The sequence below is a fragment of the Sminthopsis crassicaudata genome, chromosome 5 (assembly GCF_048593235.1).
Source record: "Sminthopsis crassicaudata isolate SCR6 chromosome 5, ASM4859323v1, whole genome shotgun sequence".
Taxonomy (NCBI): Eukaryota; Metazoa; Chordata; class Mammalia; order Dasyuromorphia; family Dasyuridae; genus Sminthopsis; species Sminthopsis crassicaudata.
This window is the reverse complement of record NC_133621.1, coordinates 13,732,866-13,757,966: the sequence shown is the minus strand read 5'-3', so window position 1 is coordinate 13,757,966 and position 25,101 is coordinate 13,732,866. Positions and strand designations below refer to the sequence as shown.

At 39.3% G+C, this 25,101-nt stretch overlaps 1 protein-coding gene across 1 annotated transcript in view; it reads left to right on the top strand.

The window, feature by feature from the left end:
* Positions 1 to 24,653, top strand: part of SPMIP4 (sperm microtubule inner protein 4) — a 50,193-nt gene extending 25,540 nt beyond the window's left edge. Inside the window, exons 7-10 of the mRNA XM_074267206.1 lie at positions 5,952 to 6,040; positions 18,932 to 19,103; positions 19,723 to 19,799; positions 22,761 to 24,653. Coding sequence (XP_074123307.1) covers positions 5,952 to 6,040; positions 18,932 to 19,103; positions 19,723 to 19,799; positions 22,761 to 23,510 — 1,088 coding nt within the window. The 3' untranslated portion in view covers positions 23,511 to 24,653. The remainder of the gene's footprint in view (positions 1 to 5,951; positions 6,041 to 18,931; positions 19,104 to 19,722; positions 19,800 to 22,760) is intronic.
* The last annotated feature ends 448 nt before the right edge of the window (positions 24,654 to 25,101 follow it).

Genomic DNA, 25,101 nt, shown 5'->3' with positions numbered 1-25,101 from the left:
CCATCATCTTCTCACAAGAAGAAAAGAAAAGATCTACCATAGGTAAAGCAAAGTTTCCCAACAAGAAATGGTTTTTTCTGAAAAATGTCTGTTCATATCCTTTGATCATTTATCAATTGAAGAATGGCTTGTATTTTTTGAAATTTGAGTTAATTCTCTATATACTTTAGAAATAAGGCCTTTATCAGAGTCCTTGGATGTAAAAAAAAAAAAAAAAAAATCCCCAATTTTCTGCTTCCCTTCTAATCTTGGCTGCATTGGTTTTGTTTGTACAAAACCTTTTTAATTCAATATAATCAAAGTTATCCATTTTACATTTCATAATGTTCTCCAGTTTGTCTTCAGCCATAAATTCCTTTCTACTCTACAGATCTAAGAGGTTAAACTAACCCATCTTCTCTAATTTGCTTATAGTATCACCCTTCATGTCTAAATCATGAACTGATTTCAACCTTATCTTTATAGAGAGTGTTAGGTGTTGATCGATGCCTAGTTTCTGCTGTACTGATTTCCAATTTTCCCAGCAACTTTTGTCAAATAGAGAGATCTTATCCCGGAAGCTGGAGTCTTTGGATTTATCAAACACTATTATAGTCATTGATTATTGCGTCTTGAGAATCTAACCTTTTTCCATCAATCAACTATTCTATTTCTTCAACAGTACCAAGTGGTTCTGATGATCACTGTTTTGGAATACATTTTTAGGTCTGGTACAACTAGGCCACCTTAGTTTGCATTTTTTTTCACTAATTCCCTTGAAATTCTTAACCTTTTGTTCTTCCAGAAGCATTTTGTTATTTTTTTTCTAGTTCTATAAAATAATTTCTTGGGAGTTTGATTGGTATGGCACTGAATAAGTAGATTAATTTAGGTAGAATTGTCATTTTTATTACATTAGCTCAGCCTACCCCATAAGTACTTTATATTCTTCTAATTGTTTAGATCTAACTTTATTTATGTGGAAAGTGTTTTGTAATTGTGTTCATATAGTTCCTAGCTTTGTCTTGGCAGGTAGAATCTCAAATATTTAATCTTAGTTATTTTAAATGGAATTTCTGTATCTCTTGTTGCTGGACTTTGTTGGAAACAAATAGAAATGCCAGTGATTTATGTGGAAACACAAACTTTCCACCTGCCCTGCAGGTAAACTCTTCTATATATGTTGTCCCTCCCAATTAGAATGTGAGCTAGTTGAGAACAGAGATTTGTCACTTTTATATTTGTATTCTCAGTGCTGGGCAAAGAGCACTTGATAAATGATTTTTTCTATTACATTAAAATGATACCTCTATGGAGTTCTGCTTCTTACTTTTCTCATTTATAAAATGTGGATAGGGGCAGCTAGTTGGTGTAGTGGATAGAGCACCAATCTTGAAGTCAGGAAAACCTGAGTTCAAATCTGCCCTCAGACACTTAACACTTCCTGGCTGTGTGACCCTGAGCAAGTCATTTACCCCCAACTGCCTCAGGAAAAATAAAATTAAAAAAAAATGGGGATAATACCTGTTTCACAGAAATGTTGATAGGGTTCAAGAATGCTGAAAGTTAAAAGGTGCTTTTTGAAACCTTAAGGTGCTAAGTAAGTATCAGATTTTATTGTTATTCTGTGTTCTAGTTGCACAGTCAGTCTACAAGTATTTATTAAGTGCCAACTATATGCCAAGCACTATGCTAAGGCAAAAGACAGTCTTTGACCTCAAGGAGCACACAATCTAATGGTAGCTCATTCAATGAAGCATTAGAATGGATGAACAAGTGAGTGAGCCAGTGAGTAATTAAAAGACCTGTTTTTTTCCCAGAAGTATCTGCAATCCAAATGTCTGTTTATAGGTCCTAGACCTAGGAAAGTACATATGTCAAAATTACCAGTCAAGATGATGGTTTGCCCCTTTTATTGGGGGCAGTTGGTGCACATAGTAGATATTTAAAACATGCTTATAGACCAGATTATTGAATGTCCAGCAGAATATCTGACAAAATAGTCAAATGGCTAAATAGATCTGTCTTAGTGAAATAGGTACTTAACTCAGTACAGGTTGCATAAGTGGAAGTTCTGTGAGGGAAGCTGTTGGTCATTTACTTGTATGTTCATTGGACTCCCATGGTGACTGGCACATAGTAGGTGCTCCATAAATGTTCATTGCTTAGGATTGGATTTAGTAATCAACTCTTCAATGTCATAAAATCCCATTTCTTAGTACCAATGTGAGATGCTAAAAAACTTAGTTTAGTTTAATAAGTATGTGTGTATAATATTTTAGCTTAATTTAGTACCAAAAATAAGGATTTTTATATAGTTATGAATCATGAAGTACTAAAATCTCTAAAGACATCAATATTGTAGGAGCAGCAGAAAGACACACAGTAGATACCAGTAGGTTGAAATATATCTCCAAGGAAGTCTTCCCCCAAAGAAGTGGCCTAAAAGGCATCTTCATGGCAGCCCAAGCAGCTATTCAGGATCAGGGGTCATAGGTGGAGGAATGAATGGAAGGATGGATGGATGGATGACCCAAATTGTGCATCAAGATCCACAAGATAGTTAAAGTCAAAAAAAGTGAAGGCCTCCAGATTCTCAGGAGAGGATTCCTGTACAGGCATGGATAAGAATTTAACAAGATTAGAAGGCATGGAGGGCCCATTATTTGACTGAAGATTAATTCCTTGAGGTATAAAACTCTTTTATTTGTATATTTTCATACTCATTGCCAAGCATAGGACCTGGCATGTAGAAGGAGACCTACGATAAATCTGTGCTGATTGACAGATGAAAGGCTGGATTGATATACCCCAGGAAGGGTGATGTCCGTAACCATAAGATCACATATTCCATGAAAAAAAAGGGAACTTCTCTACGCTTAAGGAAGAGACTGTGTACTTCTTCTGTATCCCCCAGAGTCTGATGGGATGCTGAGCACATAGCGCACACTCGGTAAATCTCAGTGAACCAAACAGGATTTGACATAGACATGAGGACAGGACAGTTTTCCTCTTGGTGAGGACTTAAACAGAGGAACAAAATGATGAAAGAAGTTTTCATATAAGATATAAATCCAATGGGATTGTGCAGGAGAGAATATGTCATGGCCTCTTTCTGAAAGCACAGCCAGAGAGGAACTGGAAGGTGAACGGAAGTAGGTCAATGGAATGGGTGTGTGGTCTAGAGTACAAAGCAACAGCAAATGAACAGAGGAGCAAGATAAAAGAGAGCCTGGGAGAGACAAGTGCGTGGGCCTCCAATCTACCCCAAAGACAAATCTCCATTGCTTAAAATCTGGCTCACTTTCTGCTGACCATTCTGGCTCCCTCCCTCTGCCATGCTGCTTACCAATGACATGATTCTTTGTCTCCACCCAGCCAGGACGGCCTAAGATATAGACAGTGGGGAATGTGGGCCTGTTGGCAGCAATCAAGGCAGGACATGCTGCCAAGGGCTCAAACTGGAGTAGTGGAAGCCAGAATGGAAAGGGTGTGACTGAGGTGAAAGATATTGCAAAGGAAGACTTGGCAGGAGCTGGGGACTAATTATTCTGGAGGAGGGTAATCAGTGAGGTTCTTCTCATCATAGTTCTGTGTTTTTGTCACCCTTTCTACTTCTCTTAAGTCCCCAGCATTTTGATCTGTCCGTTTTTGCATGAAAACAATCATCTTGGTACCTTCAATTTTATTGAAAGAGATCCATTACCTTTCTCATTATACTCTTTTTTTTTTTTTTTTTTTTTTTTTTTTTTTTTCTTATTTCTTTGCATAGCTCATTCAAGAAAACCTTCCCATCTCTCCTTGCTATTTTCTGGAATTCTGCATTCAGTTGGTGACATCTTTCCTTTCCTTTTCTTTTTCATTTCTTACTTTCCTTCTTTCCTCAGCTACTTATTAAAGCCTCGCCAGGCAGCCATTTTGCTTTCTTGCCTTCTTTTTCTTTGCTGCCTCCTGTACAATATTATTAATTTCTATCCACAGTTCTCCAGGTACCGTATCTGGCAGGTCTATTCCCCCAAACTCCCCAAACTCTCACACACTTATGCATCTCAGATGTCAATTACAATCTCAAGATGATGATTTCTTTTAACTCAGTTTTCCACTTTGGGGATCGTTACTTCCTTCGTGCCACTGATCTCAGGGGGACCAATGGCAGACTACTTAATGTATTTGCCTTTTGTAATAGCAGCATTTATGTAGCGTTTTCAGGTTTGGGAGATGCTTTAAATAATGTCACCTCCTTGGATCCTCACAGCCACCCTCATTTGGGGGTAAATGGGTGAAGCCATTATTCTTAAGCAGGAAAAGGAAGGTAAGTTAAGTGAGGTTATTCACCCAGGGTCACCACACAGCTAGTCAGTATCTAAGGAGACACCATGTAGAGTGACTTTGTCAATCACTGGATTGATCTTGCCTAATTATTCTTTCCAGACCATTGCCTAACCCAATGACTCGCATGCCCTGGTAGAATATTTGATTTTTTTCTAATTTCCTATATTATTTTAATTCCTATTAAGAATATTTCTCAAAAACCAGCCACATGGAAATGTATAAAGAAAATTTAAAATATAAGTATCTTCTTCCTCCCACCCTGCTTCCCAAGGATTTACTGCAGAGGAGGAGGTGGTCCCATGTTTCTCGGACAATCTTTCATCTTAAGAAAGCCTAGCCTAGGATCAAGCTATTTCAATCCTCAAGGCCTCCATCACTTTGTTTTAGGGCAAGCCCTCCACAGACGCTGATCACCATCCTTCTGTAACTTAATAGATGATCTTCCATGAGGTCCTATGGCCAGCCTGGTGATAAAATTTCCTGTCCTTAGCCAGCAGTATTGTCACTGGCCAATACTTAAATTCTACCTAACTTGACAGAAGACACTGTCCCCTTCTGGCAAGAGCCACCGTGAACTCAAGGTCATCTTCATGCCAAGAGGAGACCTCAGAAAGTGTCATGGAGAATAGAAATCAGACTAAGGACAAAAGTCGACTTTCAACCACTCTTTTGGGGAATTGGATTCTCAGGGTCTCTGGGGAGAACTCAGGTTTTAAATATTCTTTTTAAAATGTTGCCTAAGATCATTCTTCTCCAGAGAAGCGAACATTTGGGTTAAATGAAGGATCCCTGTCATTTATATTAGTCACTGGGGGGAAATCCAAGGCATGTATGCTCCCCATAGAATGAGATCATGTCTGTAAAGTACTTTGCGAATCTTAAAACATTATTGAGATGTCTGCTATTCAGCTCAGGGACTTCTCTGCAGACAGAGATGAAGACGGTCGTGGTGATATCCATACTTTAACAGCTTCTAAAGTGCTTTGTTTTATATTTTGGCTGGTCCTTGAAACAACCTGAAATGATTTATCATTTAGGCAGCAAGGTTATTCAGTGACTACAGTACTAGACTTGGGGTTAGGAAGACCCGAGTTCAAATACTAGCTCCGACTTGTCCTAGCTATGTGACCTTGGACAGGTCACTCACTTGCCATGAGATAAAGGTCAATTGTTAGGACTCCTATTATTTCTGTGCCCTGCCCCTTGGAGTGAACCACTGTATGGCACAGCTGACGTTCCCATAATTCTTTAAAGTTTGGGAAGCACTTTGCCAAAAGCCTCAGTTTCCTCACTTGTAAAATGAGGATAATAATAGCACTTATATCATAGGGTTGTTATAAGGACTAAATGTGATCATGTCCATAAAATACTTTAAAAGGTATCATTGGGACAGCTATGTGGTGCAGTGGGTAGAGCACCAGCCCGAAGTCAGAAGGCCTTAGTTGAAATCTGACCTCAGACACTTTTCTTCTTGGCCGTATGACCCTGGGGAAGTCACTTAACACCCTCAATTGCCTCGGGGGAAAAAAACAGGTATCATTTCTCCCATTTTTCCTGACTGTTTCTCATTTAAAAATGCAACAGCCTATGTCCACACTGGCATCTGAGTTTTGATTTGGTTTTTTTCCTGGAATTTTCAGGTAATCCATATCGACATGAGATCCTGAAACCTCCCTGTGATCCCCGAAAGAAAGTCTTGTACTGGCCTGGGCAGAGCACACACTCCAACGTAAGTGGTTCTAACGCTCTTTCTGAAATAAAGCCAAGCGCATTTGGGTAAAGTGGCTCTGGGGTCAAGGAACCTGGGTGCAAATCCCCCTCTGATGCTTCCTACCTGTGTGATCCTGGATAAGTCATGTCATCTCAAGTCAATTCAGTTCTTTGGGCCTCTGTTCCCTCATCTGTAAAATGAGAGGGCTGGACTAGAAGGCCTGTGGGGTCCCTTCCAGTGAACTTCTATTTGTTAATTCAGAGTTGAAAAGATCCTGGTGTGGAAACCCAAGTTATATCCCAGCAGGCTAGGCTGGTTCCAGTATACAGAAGCAGAATTGAGAGGGTAATGGCAAAGGATTCTGAGGGTTATCCAAAGGAGAAATGCTGTGGGAGGCTGGGCAAGTCACTCACCTTTTACAATCTAACGGTCTGTTATCACTCCCGTGGTCATCTGAGCCTTTCTCTGTAGGCAGTCGCCACGTTGCATGGCTGACGTTTCTATGGTGCTTTAAGGGTAAGAGCCAGCTTCCTGTCTGGCCACTGGACCCAGAAGGCTCCAGAGAAAAAAGTGAGGCTCGTGATCCAATTCACCTGCATGTCATGGCGTCACCTCCCTAGTGTCATGGCGTCACCTCCCCAATGTCACGGTCCTCTCTGAGAACAAAGGACAAACAATAAAAGCTTTAAGGATACAAAGTGGGGAGACTCCGAATATTAGCAAAGAAAGAAAGAGTAAAAGGCCTGGGAGACCTGGACTTGAAAGAAACCCAACCAATTACAGGCAGGCTTCCAGTTGGGAGCTCCAAGGCAGGACACAAGAGGTCCAGGCAGGATTTCCAGGATCGGGTTGAAGAGGGATGGCTTTTAATCCTCTGGGTGAATTCAGGATGAGTCTTCCTGACCCCAGGCCCAACACTGCACCACTGTGCCCCAAATGATAAGCTGCTGTTCAGTTATTCAGTCATCTACCTCTTCACAATATGACCCCATTGGATTTTCTTGGCAAAGATTCTGGAGTGGTTTGCCCTTTTCTTCCTCTAGCTCATTTTACAGATGGAGAAACGGAGGCAAACACTGGGGACTTGTCCAGTGTCACAAAGCTTGTAAATGTCCAGGTTCTTTAACCACAATTCCATCCTACTTTTCTTCATGTTGGTAAGAATGAAAAATTCCTAAGTCACATCAGTAGATGTGCCCCAAGGGGGTCAGAGCATCCTGGATTCAGGACTTTCAAGGGACCTCAGAGACCATCTATTCCAACCCTCTTGTTTTAGAAATCAGGAAATTGAGGCACAGCAGGTTGAATCGTCCAAGGCCACACAACTATTAAACAGCAGACCCAGGATTTTAGCCCATTTCCTCTGCTTTTGAGATCAAGCCCATTTTCCAGTGTACCATGCTCCTTTCCACTGGGGAGGAGGTTTGATTACTCAACTCACTGGAAAGAACATTGATGTTATTTCTGGGAACCTAGGACAGAGCACTGAGAACCCAAACAAATTTCCTAGGAAGAGTCTCACATGTTTATATTTGTCTCCTATGATTTTCATCTTTAAAATACTCCCCTTGTACGTGGTCGCCCTGTGGCCATTAGCGAAGCTCAATCTACTCCAGAAACCAGAGACCTGTGTTCTGACCTTTGTCCCTCATGAGTGCACTGGCTCAGCCCCAGAATCCTCTCCCAGTTAAATATAGCCAGCTCCCATTTCCTGATTTCTGAGCCTTCAGGGTTGAAGAAGCAAAGCTGTAATTAGCAATTTGGGGGCACCCAGGGCACCCACGGTCAAGATGAACAACATGAAACTACCTTCCACTCAACTTTGTAATTCACAAATGAGACCAGAAGTAATGGAGAGCTGTTCAGCTAAATGAGAAGGGGAAGTAGTTACTGTCGTGGTTGTAAAAGCTCAGAATTAGAATATGATCCTCTCAGAGGCCACATGATCCAATTCTTTCCACCCATTGGAGATAGGGAAAGGAGAGCTACCATATAGTCTGAAAGGGCAGTAGAATGGCCTTGGATTAGGGGGATCCCCCTTAGAGAGAAGAGGCAAGATGGAAAAAAGGGGAACTCCTGGAGGAAAATGCAGATGTCTGGGTTTATGGGAAGGAGGAAGAGAGAATACCAGAACTTAATTGCACCATGTAAATATTGTGATTAAGTATTGTTTATTTTATCTTCTTAATTAGTGTCATTAGATAATATACATCTTTGAGTTTTTTTTTGTTATTATTTATTTATTTTGGGGTGGTAATATATTACCTAATATTAATATTAATAATAAATATAATATAAATCTTAATATCCTGTAACTTAGTTATTATCATGAGTGAAAGAAAGAACATTATTAAGTGGTTGTCATGAGCCAAGCATTATGAGAAGTGCTGGGGATATAGCAACAAAAACCAAAACAATCTAGATTCCTTTACCTCTTCCATAGCTCCAAGCAAGATCATTCATCAGTCCTTCTAGAAGTAATGAGAATTTATTTAGGACCTGTTTCACTGTCATTCTCCCTGTGTTTAACCCAATTTCCATTTCATTTCCTCTAGTTGTTAAAGGAGTGAATGAATGAGTGAAACAATAAATGAAAAAAGTATCTATTAACAAGTGAATGAGTGAAACAATAAATGAAAAAAGTATCTATTAACGAGTAAATGAATGAGTGAAACAATAAATGAAAAAAGTATCTATTAACAAGTGAATGAGTGAAACAATAAATGAAAAAAGTATCTATTAACGAGTAAATGAATGAGTGAAACAATAAATGAAAAAAGTATCTATTAACGAGTAAATGAATGAGTGAAACAATAAATGAAAAAAGTATCTATTAACGAGTAAATGAATGAGTGAAACAATAAATGAAAAAAGTATCTATTAACGAGTAAATGAATGAGTGAAACAATAAATGAAAAAAGTATCTATTAACGAGTAAATGAATGAGTGAAACAATAAATGAAAAAAGGATCTATTAACGAGTAAATGAATGAGTGAAACAATAAATGAAAAAAGGATCTATGCAAGGCATGAGAGAGTGAGTGAAACAATAAATGAAAAAAGTATCTGTTAACGAGTAAATGAATGAGTGAAACAATAAATGAAAAAAGTATCTATGCAAGGCATGAGAGAGTGAGTGAAACAATAAATGAAAAAAGTATCTATGCAAGGCATGAGAGAGTGAGTGAAACAATAAATGAAAAAAGTATCTATGCAAGGCATGAGAGAGTGAGTGAAACAATAAATGAAAAAAGTATCTATGCAAGGCATGAGAGAGTGAGTGAAACAATAAATGAAAAAAGTATCTATGCAAGGCATGAGAGAGTGAGTGAAACAATAAATGAAAAAAGTATCTATGCAAGGCATGAGAGAGTGAGTGAAACAATAAATGAAAAAAGTATCTATGCAAGGCATGAGAGAGTGAGTGAAACAATAAATGAAAAAAGTATCTATGCAAGGCATGAGAGAGTGAGTGAAACAATAAATGAAAAAAGTATATATTAAGGACGTATTGTTTGCCAGGCACTGTATGGGAAGTACAAGAAAATAACATGATTCCTGCCCTCAGTGAGCTTAATAGGGAAGACAACACATAGAATATGAAAGGGGATTTGGGGTACCAAGCTTGGTTTGAGGCAAAGGCTCTCCTTTGAGACAGAACTCAGACATGGTAACAGCAAGATTGTGTGGTGATCAGCTGTGATAGATTTAGCTCTTTGCAGTAATGCAGTGATCTAGTGATCTAAGACAATTCCAATTGTGGGATGGAAAATACCATGTGCATCCAGAGAGAATACTATGGAGATTGAATGCAGATCAAAGATACTATTTTTCCCTTTCCCCCCTTACTGATAGTTTTCCTTTTGTTTTGATTTTTCTTTCTCAACATGTAACTCATAGAAATATATTTAAAATGATTGAACATGTATAACCTATACCAGATTGCTTGCTGTCTTGGGAAAGAGGGAGGGAAAGAGGAAGAGAAAAAAATTTGGAACTCAAAATCCCACAAAAATAAATGGTAAAAACTATCTTTATTTTTTATAACAATAGGTTTTTATTTCAAAATATATACAAAGATAGTTTTCAACTTACAAAACCTCATGTTCCAAATTTTTCTTCCTCCCTGATCTCTCCTCTTTTCCCTAGACAGCAAGTAATCCAATATATGAAAATTGTTTTTTATTAAAGTTTTTTATTTTCAAAACATATGCATAGTTTTCAACATTCACCCTGGCAAAACCTTGCGTTCCAATTTGTTTTTCTCCCTCCTTTCCTCACTCCCTCCCCTAGAGGGCAAGTGATCCAATATATGCCTGTGCATGTTTAAACATTCTATACGTATATGAAGACTGTCTTTATATGTACTTTTAAAAATACTATTAAGAGCCAGAGCTCGGGGAAAGGTTCCTTTTAATTGTATTTCCCTCTATGGATATCCTTCATATTCTCCAAAACATTCTACAATGCTATTTTAATCACCTCTATCACTCAATCAATCATGTCCTCATGCTTGTTCAGAAATTTTTAATAATTCCCTGGTACTTAAAAGATCAAGCCTCCAGAATCCCAAGAGGCAATAGGGATTGGTAGATAAAGAGCTTTACTTGGAGTCAGAAAAACCTGGCTTTGTGACCCTGGGCAAGCCTTTTGACCTCTGTGGACCCCAGTTTCCTCATCGGGTGGACTTCTATGGCCTCTAAGATCTAAATCTGGGCTCCTTTGAGACTCAGGCTTGTCCCTGTTCCCCATCCAGGCTTCATCTTCAATTTCCCAGCACTCCCTCGGGAGGCTCTGCTCTTGCCAAACTGATGTGCTCCCTGTCCCCTCTCATACCTCGTCCTGTCGAACCTTTATCATGTGGTTTATGCTGTTGCCGTGCTCGGCATATCCTTCTGGCCAAACAAAATCCAAACTATCCTTTGAAGGGTCAAATCTAATCTCAAGAATAATCATTGTTATTGTGATTAATAATAATATAACAAATGCTATTTCCAGAGCTCCTACTTTATGCTAGTCCCTGTGCTAAACTCATGACAAATTTGATCCTGCCAACCATTATTGGGAGGTAGGTGCTATAATTAGCTCCATTTTACAGATGAGGGAACTGAGGCAGAGAGAGCTGAAATGACTTGCCCAGGATCACATAGCTAGGAGGTGTCTGAGGCTAGATTTTTAGTCCTGGTCCAGAGCATCCACTGTAAAATCTTCACTGAGGGCGATGTGATACATTAGAAATAATGAGCTATATTATAGCTCCTGTTCCTCGATACTGTTTCCTTTCAGCCCCCACCCTGCTGACTCAGGGGCCAACCCATCATGCACTGTGATCCTCAGCTGGAGCCGGCATCTCCCACTGCCTGCATTTCGCTTTTCTTTCTTCTGCCCTTGTCATCAATGGACTTTGTTTATTTGCTCTGGATCACTTCTTGGCCAAAGGCCCTTGGACTTCTGCTTCCACCTTCCCAGGTGCAAGCCAGCCTCACCGCCCCCACCGTGGAGCCTTGGTAAATTGGATGGAGAGACAGGGTGGCCCAGTCTCTGGGTCATTGAGGCAGCCCAGAAAAGTTGTTTAATAGCCAAAGCTTAACTTCCCCAGCCTGTCACTCTCCTTCAGCCTCCTATGTCTCATCTGGATCCAGGACATTTAATATCTGCATCCTTCACTAGGACGGCAGGCCCCCTTCATGCATCATTTCCCATTCAAATATATGTTTCTTAAGGGCAGAGACTACTGTGTTTATATATAATTACACTTAATATATATAATATATTAAAGCATTTATTAAGTGTGTGTATATATATATATATATATATGTATATATATATATATATATATATATATTCTCACTATCCCAATTCAAATTCTACCAAGTCAAACAACTATTAAACACCCACTGTTTACAAGACAGCTTTCCCAAGCCAACATGAATCATTTTTCCATGATGTCCTGACTCTTCCCCACCTCTTTCTAAAGCTTACCCAATATCCCTTTCTTTATGAGGATGCTGCCAAAAATGACAAGGATTCAGAAGCTATCTTTCTTGGGAGTATTTAATAGAAAAATTAGTAAGAAAAGCATAACAGGAAAAGAGGCTAACCCTTCAAGCACAGGGACAACCTGCAGAGCCACCTTCTCATGGCCTGGGCAGAAGGGGGAAGGTGGGAGGAGTTAAACTTTACTCATTTGCCCAGGGATGGATGTTGGGCTACTCCATGGGTAACCACCCTTGGGAAATGAACCTTTGACCCACTGCACATGTTCTTCCCGATTTTAATTACTTGTGCTGAGTATCACAATATGAATCTAACTTATACGTCTTAAGAAACTTAAGACAGAATAATAAATCAATGGTTAAGATTAAAGAGTGAATAAGTAATAATCCTGCAAGCAAACCATTGTCCGGGGCCTTAGCTTACTTGGCTTGGCTGGTCCTTAAAAAACAGCTACAGTCTGTCATCAGGGCCAACCCCCAGGCCCTTGCAGTGGTGTAGGTGACCTGCCGGTGCTAGTTCATTGGCAGAGTGCCCGAGAGCCCCAGCTCTCCTCTGTCATCAGGAGGCAATGCAGGAGATGACTTTTATAGACATTCATATTCTACAGGCATATATAACACTTATGTTCTTATTAATCTACTAATTACACATCAATTGCATTAGTATTTCATATTTTACATTTATCTTTCATGTAGTTTTTATATTTCAGATAGATAAATACATTTTTTTTTATCTTTCAGATTTTACATTTTAGATTTCTTTTTTAGGTAGGTAAATAGATAAATAATAGACAAATGAATGGTTAGATGAATGGGCAAACATAAAAAGTCTGATAAATAGAAGGCATGGTGATTTTCTAGATGAATACCTAAGTAGCTGGATTGGCAGAGAGACAGAGGCAAGAAAAAGATGAAAAACATTCCCTGCTATTGTGTGAACTGTTGTTTTTCTTGCATCTGGGTTGAAGGTCTCTCTGTTATCCTCATCTGGAGAATTCTGGTGTGATAATCCCAGGGGCCAGTTAGCTGCCTCTTCCCAGTCAGCAAGTTTTGCACTGGTTGGGATACAAGGACAGGTATCTCCCAAGTTACTGACAGAAAGCTGAATTATGGTGCCATGATCACTACAGTGGTCCTCAAGACAACATCAGGCTCCGAATTGGTCCTTTCTACCATGACATTGACACTGGTCCATCAACTTGAGTCAAGTATAAATATACATATTGTTGGGGGCAGCTAGGTGGTGCAATGGATAGAGCACCAGCCTTGAATTCAGGAGGACCCAAGTTCAAATTTGTTCTCAGATACTTCCTAGCTGTGTGACCCTGGGCAAGTCACTTAACCTCAGCCTGGGGGAGGGAGGTATATATACACACATATTGTTGTACAGCCCCAAAAAATATAAAGTTCCTAAGAGAATGAATATACAAAAAAAGCATTTATTGAGTACTTTCTATGCCAAGGATTGTACAAAGAACTAAGGATCCAAAAGCAAAACCAGTCTCTACCCTCAAGAGGCTTACAGTCAACTAGGAGAAACATCAGACATAGGGCATAATGGTCAGAAATGGGGACTTTGGTCAGAAAGCTACAGAGGTAGTGAGGAGAGCCATAGTCCAGGAATGGTGACTCACCCTATTCAGGAACAATGGCAGGAATAATTTAGTCATGGTTAATAATTCTATGATGAATGGAAGGGAGAATAAAAGATGTATTGTCAAGAAGGTTATGGGGGAGGAGGTAGCCAGCCAGGAGAGAAGAGGAGTGAAAGATAAATGAGGGATGCTGGGGGAATCTCCTAAAGACGTGTTCTGAGACAAAGCTTGTTAAAACTGTGGTTCACCTCATTGTATACGACAACAGCGAGATTACACAATGATCAATTCTGATGGATGTGGCTGTTTTCAATATTGAGGTGATTCAGGCCAGTTCAATGATCTTGTGATGGGGAGACTATGGGGATTGAGTGTGCATTACAACATAGCATTTTTGTTGTTGTTTTGTTTTCTTGCACCATTTTCTCTCATTTTTTTTTCTTTTTTTTGATCTGATTTTTCTTGGGCAGCCCGATAAATGTGGAAATACAGATGGTAGAATTGCACCTGTTTAACTTATATGGGATTACTTGCCCCCTAGGGGAAAGCATGAGGGGAGGGAGGGGAAAAAAATTGGAACACAAGGTTTTGTAAGGGTAAATGTTGGAACTAAATGTGCCTGAATGGGATTTTTGAGCTACACAATTTGAATATGTGAATGTTTTGGCCACTTCCACTGCAGACTAGGCAAACACTGAGAATATTGAAAACCCAAACTTTACTGAGCCTCATACGATGACCTTGAAAAGTTTTTGCTAGTCTCAGTGATGAGAGAAGCAAGCTAGGGTTTTTTACTCTATAACTTAAAGCTACACAGATTTACAAAAGTTCAGATACCTACGACTGACTAATTTGGTAATTCTCATCAATCAGATTATGGTTATTGGAAACACTTCAGGAGAAGCCAGACAATTCACTTGGTGCTAAGTCTCTTAGCTGAAGGCTTCTGGGGCCCTGGCATTCCTAATCTCACCCGGAAAATAAGCTTACTGACTCTGATGGACCACACTGAACTCGAGTTTTACAATGCCAGAGAATTCCTCCAAAGAAACGGCTTTTTGGGGTCTCTTGATAGACTTCAAATGAGTTTTGCTCATTTCCCATAATTCTACCAAGCTATCGTTACATGTTTGAGTCCTAAGAATTCCCCTGAGGATCTGTCCTCCAAATTGGAGGCCTTCCTTTTTTTGACTTTAATTATCTTGTGGATCTTGACACATGATTTGGGTCATCTATCCTTCCATTCCTTCATCCACCTATGACCCCTGATCCTGAACACCTGCTTGGACTGCCATGAGGATGCCTTTTAGGCCACTTCTTTGGGGGAAGTCTTCCTTGGAGATATATTTCCGCCTACTGGTATCTACTGTGTGTCTTTCTGCTGCTCTTATAGGATTGATATCTTTGAGATTTTAATATTTCATGATTCATAACTATATAAAAATCCTTATTTTTGGTACTAAATTAAGCTAAATATTATATACACACATATTTATTAAACTAAACTAAAATTCTTAGTATCTCACATTGGTACTAAGAAATGGGATTTTATGACATTGAAGAATTGATTACTAAATCTAATCCTAAACAATAAACATTTGTGGAGCACCTACTATGTGCCAGTCACAGTGGGAGTCTGCCAACCAAATGTTAATTTTTTTAGACTGATGGAAGAGGAAGGGTAGAGAAAGAGATTCCTAGATAATATCCATTACATCCACATAGCCGTGTTTTTATTTTCTTTTTAAATGATGAGTTTCCAGTTTTCTGTATATTTGCCTTTTATGTTAAAGTAACAGAGTATAAACTGTGCCTGACACTCTTTGAGGAGTATTTGAGTTACTGTGACCCCTTTTCTAACTTAAAAAAGGGGCACTGAGGCCAAGGGAAACAGAAAGCTATAAAGCCACCAAATATTTCCAAAGCTCTTTAAAGCTTTCTTTTTCATTTAAGAATTTTCTTTACTCAAATGCAGGTGTAAGGAACATTATCATTCCTCCAGGAAAACAGGAAGGTAATATTCCTACTGCTCTGGTCAAATTGCATTATTTTACAGCCAAGTGTTATATGAGATACAGACTAAGAATACTTCCAACATTCCATTTGTGTCGCCATTCATAATTCTTGCGTTGGAGACTCTTCTGATACAAAAGGTCCAGATTCACTTTCAAGGTCATTCAGACTAGTAGGATCAGAAGGGCATTGGAGGTCCCTTTAATATTATATTCCCCTCCTCCTCAAATGCACCTCTGACCACTTGCCTGTAAAATAATTGTATGAAATTTTATATAGGAATTTTTCCAATTTAAACATGATTGTGCTTCCAATAATGGAAACCCATTTCATGTTTCACTTGAGAGATAATGATATCAGCCTCCAATTCCAGGTGCAGTATGACCCAAGCATAGTTTAGAAAAATAAAGGTTTTATCCACCTAGAGATGAGGGTGAGTACTAAGAGATAAGTATTTACCTGAATATATTGGGTTGCCTTCTCATAATCTTTCCTTACATTTTCTTACCATTATATGCTTATTTCCCATCTATTCCCCCCATCCCATTGATGGGAAGACATTTGGGGGTTTTAGGACCTAGATTTTTTTTATTTAAAATTTTTTGTTCTATTTATTTTTACTATTTTTTCTTTTTCAGAAAGTAAGGATAATTCCCTTTTGGTCCTCAATTTTCATTTATGATTTCTTGAAATATAGCTCTGAAACAACAGGCTTTTAAAAAGCCCAATGGTGTTTTAAATGGAGCTATTTGACTAATCTTTAAACTAAACTTAAATCATTCTGGCTGTCTCTGAATGGTCAATAATAACTTCTAAATCAAGTCTCTGTGGCTCCTTATTTAGGTTTTGTTGACTTAGAACCAGTGTAAATAGCAGTTTTCTGTTATGGTCATAGGTCTTCCTCTCCCACACAGATAATTTTGCAATGAGAAGTTGGGCCATCTTTGGTCTCAATTACCTGAGGGTATTTTGCCAAAAGGAATGTAAATTTTAATCACTTGAAAACCTCACAAAATGCCCTAGGTTTTATTAGCTAGATTTCTTTCTTAAGGACTGAGCCTTAAACTCAAATCACTCTGGCTCTCATAGATTGGACAACAGGACAAGCTTTACATGGTCCCTGGGCCCTGATTGCCTCAGAGTAAATAACAATATTTCTGTTTTAGCCTGTAAAAAACCCCAAGGGTCTTTCCCTGCCCCATTTTTTTTTTTTATTAGATAAAAGGGACTATTCTCTGCCTCATTTCTAATTCAGCCTTAATCTTTGGATTTTGCCTTACTTAAAAAGGCCAAGGTTTCCCATGACACCCAGGACCACTCCCAATCATCTGGATCTCTATCTGGCCATTGGTCCCTGTGATTCTAGAGGGAAAGTGAAGCTGGTGACCTTACACAGACCCCCCCCCCCCTTCACTTTAATCCAATTAATTTGCTTTTCCTGGAGTCACCTCCCTGATATGAAGAACAAAGCACAAGCAACAACACCCAGCCCTGACTCACTGAATAGGTGTTGCCTCAGACAAACTGAGCCTGGAGAAAACCTTCATTTCCAAAGATCTAGGTCACCCACTGCATTCTGAGACATCACCTGTCATCTTGAACTTTTGTCTTACCTCTGGATTTGGATGACTCTGGAGGAGAGTAAGTGGGGCTGATGACTTTTTGTAGTTCAGCCCAGATTAAATACAATTCATGAGCAAATAAAGATCTCACCTGTGATGTTGTTGATTTTCTTCAAGAATGAAGGACAAAAATTTGTCTCAGTATATAAGTATCTGTGATACCACTATTATTTCTTTTTAACACAAAGTAAATTTCTAAAAGGGTCATTATTGTGAGTGCTGGTCTATATAAATAAAAATGTATAAATGTGGGTACAAGAGCTAGAGTGGGAAGAAGGGGAAATTATTTTTCTGTTCAACAGGATTATTCCTCAGACTCTGAGAAAATTTAGGTGTAACCATGTAGTGTTGGCCTAAACTCCTTGATCTGTGACCAAGTCAGTCCACAGGGAGAATAGGGATCACAGGTCTCCTCAAGGAGTGGCTCAGCCTGGGTGTAGGGAAATTTGGAGAGCTGAGCAGGTCACTACTCCAGATGTTACTTGGTGGGAATGGTCACATAATCAAATTGTAGAATCTTCCTTCCCACATCTTCTATCTATAAAGTCAGTTTTTAGACCCAAGATGACTGTTCAGTGAAAAAAATAAAAACCTGGATTCAGAAAATCCTGCCTCTGCTGGTTAATTTGTATAATTTTTAGAGAAATTATCTGATTTTTTTTTTCTAGATCTTAGTTTTCTTATCTGTAAAATGAGGTAAATAGATTTTTTTTTTCATTTTTGTTTGTTTTTGGTTTTTTTTTTCCTCTAGGGTCTTAGTTTACTTATCTATAAAATGAGGGTTTTAAACTAAATAGACTTCTTTATTTTGTTTTTGTCTGTTTGTTTTGAAACAGTCAGATAAAGTGATTTGTCCAGAATCACATAGTTAAATGTCTGAGGCAGGATTTGAATTCAGATCCTCCTGACTAGAACCAGTGCTCTATCCATTGTATTATATAGCTGCTTATGTCTTAGCAACTTTATAAGCTTCGGATGACTTGATAAACACAGCACCCAGTTTGTATAACACCAGATCGTGGGCTCTGCATCATGGGTCATAGATACAACTCCATATCTTCATTCTTTGATCATTAAATAAAAATCTAACAGATGATCAACCCATCAAATTAAACTAAACTGTTATTCTTAGCCCCCTCAGTCCATTTTCGGCATCTCTCGTCATAATCACTGGAACAGAAAAAGGGGTTACCTAGGATTGAGGGCTACTTTGTATACCTCATTGTCCCATTAATTGGCAAGATCAGAGAATTCCCCCCCAGTGGCTGGCCTGCTGGTAAGTGAATCTCTTTAACCTGAATTAGGCTGCTCCTAGCTAGAGTCTCAGAACAGTTTCAGCCTCTTGCCAAGATTCTCCTTGAAAGCTTTTCCAGCATGGGAGAACCTACCAGAGGTTGTCTGCTTTTTTAGCATTGACCTTTGGGAATCCCTGTGATCACCTTCCTAACACAAAGGCACATTTGAGGAGGCCTCTGTGGAGGTGCAAAGATTATGAACCATGAACCAAAAAGAGGACTGATAACACAGGATAAGTTCCCACGCTCTTTATTAATCATCACAATCATTGTGTTTATATTCTAGATTCCTAAATATATTAAAACCGTGAACCAAAAAGAGGACTGATAACAACACAAGTTCCCACGCTCTTTATTAATCATCACAATCATTGTGTTTATATTCTAGATTCCTAAAAATATTCACAAGAATACCCAGATATATCACCCTAAACCTTCAAAACTTTTGACACCAAACAATACCTTAGTTACAATGGATCCTTTATTACTTCTAAAAGCCGGCAGACAAAGAGTTCTGGAGCAGTCGCATTGGATAACAAGCTACACACGTGACTTCACAGGTATGGATTATCTTTAATGTGAGCAATAAGGAAAAATTACTTTTGGCAGCGCTAGTCTCATCCACTCTTTGTTCATAGCCCTCCTCCCATTTCTCCATCACACTGATATTAAGGAGGGAGAGAGGTAATAGTTTTAGGTGGGTTAGGAGGAGGTAAAGAATGGGTTTTTATTTTTGAGGTAGATTTTCTCTTGGGTGGCAGGAATTAGAACTGATCTTTATTTTGCCTTCCTTATAGTGAGGAATGGTTTTATTTTATTTTTAATTTTATCAGATGGCACATTTGTGAGACAGCATGGCATAGTAGATAAAAAGCCAGCCTCAAAAGTCAGAAAACTATGGGTTTGAGTCCCACCTTTAACACATTGTGTTTTAGGCTACTCCCTTTACCTCCCATTGCCCTAGGTAATCTTCCAAAATTACTGTAGAGCAATTATTGATGTGCATTGGGAGGAAGGAATTTTCTCACTAAGAGTTCCCTATGAATCAGTAAAAATCACAGATCCAGTCCCATTTTGCTTGGGGTCACTTCAATTGGGGAAGTAACCCTCAATAAGTAATTTGATGCTACTCACCCTATTTTCTAACTAAATAATAAGCTCAATAACATTTCCATTAAGGTTTAGGTTCCATTAATCCCTTTCGACCAGTCGATGTTCTTGAAAAAGAGGTAGTCACCTTAACTGACTCAGCACCTGTAAGTAATTACATACAACTCTCAGTTATGGTGGGGGAGGGAATGATCCAGTTGGTGTGGATTCATTGTTGTTAGTGGTCAAGGGCTGTTGGCTGTCAGCTTTTACCTTGACCCCATGGCCACAATATTAGACTATATTGACTGTATGGGGTCAGGATGTTGTCTCTAAGCTTTTACCTTGACCCCATGGCCACGATATTAGACTATATTGATGGTATGGGGTCAGGATGTTGGCCCTCAGTTTTTACCTTGACCCATTACCACATTATTAGACTATATTGACAGTATGGGGTCGGGGAAAAACCAGTTCTTTTCTCAGTAATATTGTAGGTCAGTTCTACTACATTGGAGCTCTGTTGAAGCTATTAATAGTCATTAATTTATATGGGGCATGGGACATTTAATTTTAAAGAAAATGTTCACAAATCCTTTGAATTGGTGCATATTTGCATAACTTGTTACATTATCTTACTCCTGGATAAACCAGAGCATGTCTTCCTCCCATTAGCCCTAACAAATGAGAGCTGGCTGTATTACAGCATGGAGCAGACCTCAATAAATATTTGATTGATGACATAAAAAATACTAAGAAAAAATGAGCAAAGACTAATACAAAGGTATCAGTTACCTGATGTCTAATTGAATTTTTGGTGAAGTAAAACTCAACAATATAGCCCTCCATGGCTTATGTTTTCACCAATGATTTAAATAAAAATTGGGGATCCCAAATTGGGCCCTCTGAGTACCTATGGAAGATTCTAAGGAAAGTTAATGTTTTCATGAAAGTCGAATGCAGTGAGAAACCAAGTTTCTGTATTATGAATCCATGGAAAAATGAAAGCAATAATGGTTTAAATTTTCATCCATTACAACATAAAGACTAAGCAATTGTCAAAGGAGACTTTCATGATTCATAAAATCTGAGCTGATGTTGACTACTCTTCCCCTTCCCTAGTCTTCTTCAGTGTAATTCAGAAGCATATGGTCTTGTGAGTGTTAGCAGCAGCCCAGTGACTGGCCAGCAAATAGCAACCATTTTATAAATCATTGATTGAGCTTTCTAATGACCAATCCAGGTGATTTCATCCAGTGAAATCTGAAGGCCAAATGGATTGTTTCACCTTTTTTCTGGGTCAGATTGACATTAAAGGCTTGCACCACAGCTTCTCCCTCCGTCTCTCCAACTACCATCCCCTCATCCTACTCCACAGAGCCTTGTAGTCATCCAGGAGTGAAGTAGTCTTATTTTCTTCAAGAAAGAAAGTTATACACATTTTACATAAAGAATCATGTATAAAATAATTGCAGAGATGAGTTAACATTAAATTAGTGTTTATTCCTAAGAGGGAAAAAGTTCTACAGCTTTATTTCTCATAATCTTGGGTATTACATTTATTGAGGGATGAGCAGGAGAAGGATGGGAGATAGTTAAGCCTGTTGAGCCTTGAGGATTACTGGATTTCCTCTGGAACACCTAGACAGGTTGCTCCAATTAGACTATTTTTAAAAGCTCATTTAAATACTAAGGTTTACAATTCCACTTGTGCAGTGACTAAGAGAGCCATCTACACCATGGGAAGTGAGTGTGGATCATAACATAGAATATTCACTTTCTGTTGTTTGCTTGCATTTTGTTTTCTTTCTCAGTTTTTCTTTTTCTTCCTTCTTGATCTGCTTTTTCTTGTGCAACAAGATAACTGCATAAATATGTATACATATGTTGGATTTAACATGTATTTCAACATATTTAACATATATTGGACTACCTGCTAGGGGAGGGGGTGGGGGGAAGATGGGGAAAATTTGGAACAAAAGATTATGTAAGAGTCAATATTGGAAAAATTACCCATGCATATCTTTGCAAATAAAGTTTTAATTATATATATATATATATATATATATATATATATATATATATATATATATATATATATATATATATATATATATATATATATATAAAATACTAAAGTTTAGAAAAAGAAAAGACCAAAATAATTCCTCTTCATTTAAAGGGATATTGTTAAAGCAAAGACTGTTGTTATATGGTGGAATAGATGCTAGGTTTAGCATTAAAAGACCTGAGTTTGAATCCTGGCTTTCACCCCTTGTGATGGTTGTGACCCCAGAGAAGCTATTTGACCTCTTGGTCTCTCAAAGGAGAGCCACCATCTCCTGGTGTTCCCTTCCACCTTAAAAATCCACCAATAATAAAGATTATTCATATGCAAGTAGGAACCTTCCTCACAACCACCCCTTGAAATGTAGGAAAACTAGGGGAGAAGAAAGGCAAAGTGCCCATAGTGGTACCATTAGCAAAGAGGCAGTGCTGGGTTTTGAACCCGGGTTTCCTAAATCTTAAGTCCGGGGCTTTTTTGTGTTTGGAAATGAAATTGGACTCATTGACCTAAATAAGTCAAATATCTGGATTTTTGTCTTTTTCTCTACATGTTGTCCACCCATACCTAATAAATGAATGTCTACCCAATCACCAACTATTAATAAGCACCTACTATGTGCCATGGAACTGGGGACATAAAATACTAAGTAACTTATATTCAACAAGGGAAGACAACAGAAATCTGGTTTCAAAATCCTTAAGAAATCCTTCTAGACATACTGATTCATTGACCTTCTTTTGTCATCCTAATAGGAGAGTTCTTTGAGGGCATGAGACTTTTTGGTTCCCTACCCACCATTTAGCACAGGGCTTAGAACATTGTAGGTTCTGAAGAAACACCTGGTGATTAATCAAAACAATCCCTTATGGTTGAAGATACCAGGAAAATCCCACAACTGATAAGAGAGCCCATTTAGGCATTTAAAGGTCCTTTTTAAGAAGTTTAATCAAGCTCTTGAAACTAGAAGCCCAAACAATTTGTAAATCTGAGCAATAGCAATGGAGTGCCCATGACTTGTGATACCAATCTCTTCCCTTCTTTGTCGTCTCCTTAACCACAGAAAGAAAGCGGTCCCCGGGAGTTTACTCCTACCAAACCTTTGGAAGGCCGCGGACTCCAGGATTCCACCGTTATGGAAGAGAAGTTTCCGGTCCATACTGAGCCCGGCCATGCTGAGATGATGCACGCTAAGGGGAGCCCTCCAACAGGACCTGTGCCCCCCAAGGACCACATTTCTGAAACTAGAGAGGAGATGCTACCAGCTCCGTATGCTTTCCCCATTTGCTATGAGACAAAAGACGTCTTTGAACAAGGCTTCTATCCCAAAATCACAGACACTTACAAGAATGATGCTTTGTACTGGAGGCAGCTATGCTTCAGGCCCACCCCCCAAGTGTGCATCAAGCCCGAGGAGACATTCTACTATGACAACATGAAACCCAGCCGGCTGAACCAGTACGTTGTGTGGCAAAACCCCATCAGCCTTAGTAAGCCCAGTATTCTGCCAGAGCGAGTGGAACCAAAACCTCCCTTTCCCCCCAGTCACCTCAAAGAGCCCCAGAAGTCTCCACAGATGGCTGACAAGGGCATTCAGGAAGAAAAAGAACCCTTCCTGAAGCAGCCCCCCAAAGCGGAAGTGCTCCAGCCACAGACCTCCCTGCTGGAGCTCCAGAACGCCTTCTCCAAGACAGATGCCCACAAACGTCTTCAGAAATCCATCGTGGAAGACCAGAAAGACCTCCGGGACAACAAACACTTAGGAATGAAACACAATTTCTATAACTATAATTCCTATTATTTCTTTAATTGATATATTTCTTCATCCAATGGAAAACTAGCATCTGGCAAGAACATTAAAAAAATATAACAATCCTCTCTGTGGCTGTACGTTGCCTTCTATGTGACGTCTCAATATCCTGGTTAATAGCAATGACAACCGTCATTTGTCAGACTCTAAGGTTTGCAGATGGGCTCATCTGAACCTCCTGACAGACGTGGGAGGAGAGTGTATATCAATTATTACCAATCTCGCTTTGGAGATGAAGAAACCCTAAGGCTCAGAGCAGAACGGATTGAACGAAGGGCACCCGTTTTAAGCTCTTCTCCTTGTACTGCCGGTGCTTCGCTCTGCACTTCGCGCGGTTGGTTGGTTGGGGTCCCTGGACCCAGAGAGGACCATCTGACATCTCCGAGCTAGAGCTGAGTTACCCTGTCCGACTGTGACTGACCAGAGCTCAGCGTGTGTTTTGACTCGTGCATAAATTGGATTTAAGCGGAGCAGACTTGCACAAAGTCTCAGCCTCTCGCTCTCTTCTGAAGCCGCCATTGTCCGATGGTGGGACAGAGTCGAGAAGCCTGGGGAAGATGTAGCGGATGACCTCGGTGTCTTCGACAACATCAGCCAAGCTCTCGGCGTCCCATGTCTCTTCCACAACATCTGTTTCACCCGCCTTCATGGCCATTGGAACAGATTGTTCCCCTCGGTCCATTCCACCAGGGAACACCCCGAAATCACCGTAGGGACGGATACCCTTCGGTCACCCTCAACCTGGTTTAGCCTGTCTGCTGAAAGTGTGCATGCTACAGCTTACAGGCTTAATAAATGCTTTTTCATTCATTTATAATTTAAATATCATACAAAAACAAGACAGGCTCTGCCCTCGGGGACCTTTTATTGTCCCGTTCTAAATAAGATTGCTTTGAGTGTCAAAGGCTGGATATGGCAGGTTTCCCTGACTTCAGAATCAGTACTAATCCCTGAACCATCTACTGCCTAGTAAAAAGTGTCAGTGACCTACTTTAAAAAGTCAAAGGAAATGACTGTTCCCAGCACAGGAGGGAAATTTAGTCCTTACAGAGATACCAGAACATGTAGAGCTCCCTTGACAACAATTAGGGATCTGGGGTCAACTTACACTTTAGGTGAAAAATAAAACCATCCAAAGTGAAAACTTCTGTGATGACTCAGTCTCCTTATCTTTAAAATGGATTGTCTGAAGATCAAAGATCACATTTGTAAAATTCTCATCATAATGGCTGGCACATGGTATAATGGCTATATAAAGGTTATTATCATTATTATTATTCACACAATTGCCATCCAATTGGTTCTGGACAACATTTTAAAGTGTCCTTTTATGCAAAGCACATCAAAATTTAGCAAAGGGTCCCTATATATCATAAGCAACCCTCTTAGACAGGCAAATTTATTTTGGGTCCTTCAACCAAATCTATCCCCTAAATCCACCCTTACTACTTTAAGGGCAATTTATATTGGAGTTTCTTATCACCCCTCACTAGGATAAGCAGATTAACTTAGAGTACTCAGAAAACCTCTCAAAGCCTTGTGAGTTCTCCCAAAAAGGGATTAAGCACTAAGGGTTTATTGCTCAGGGATTTCA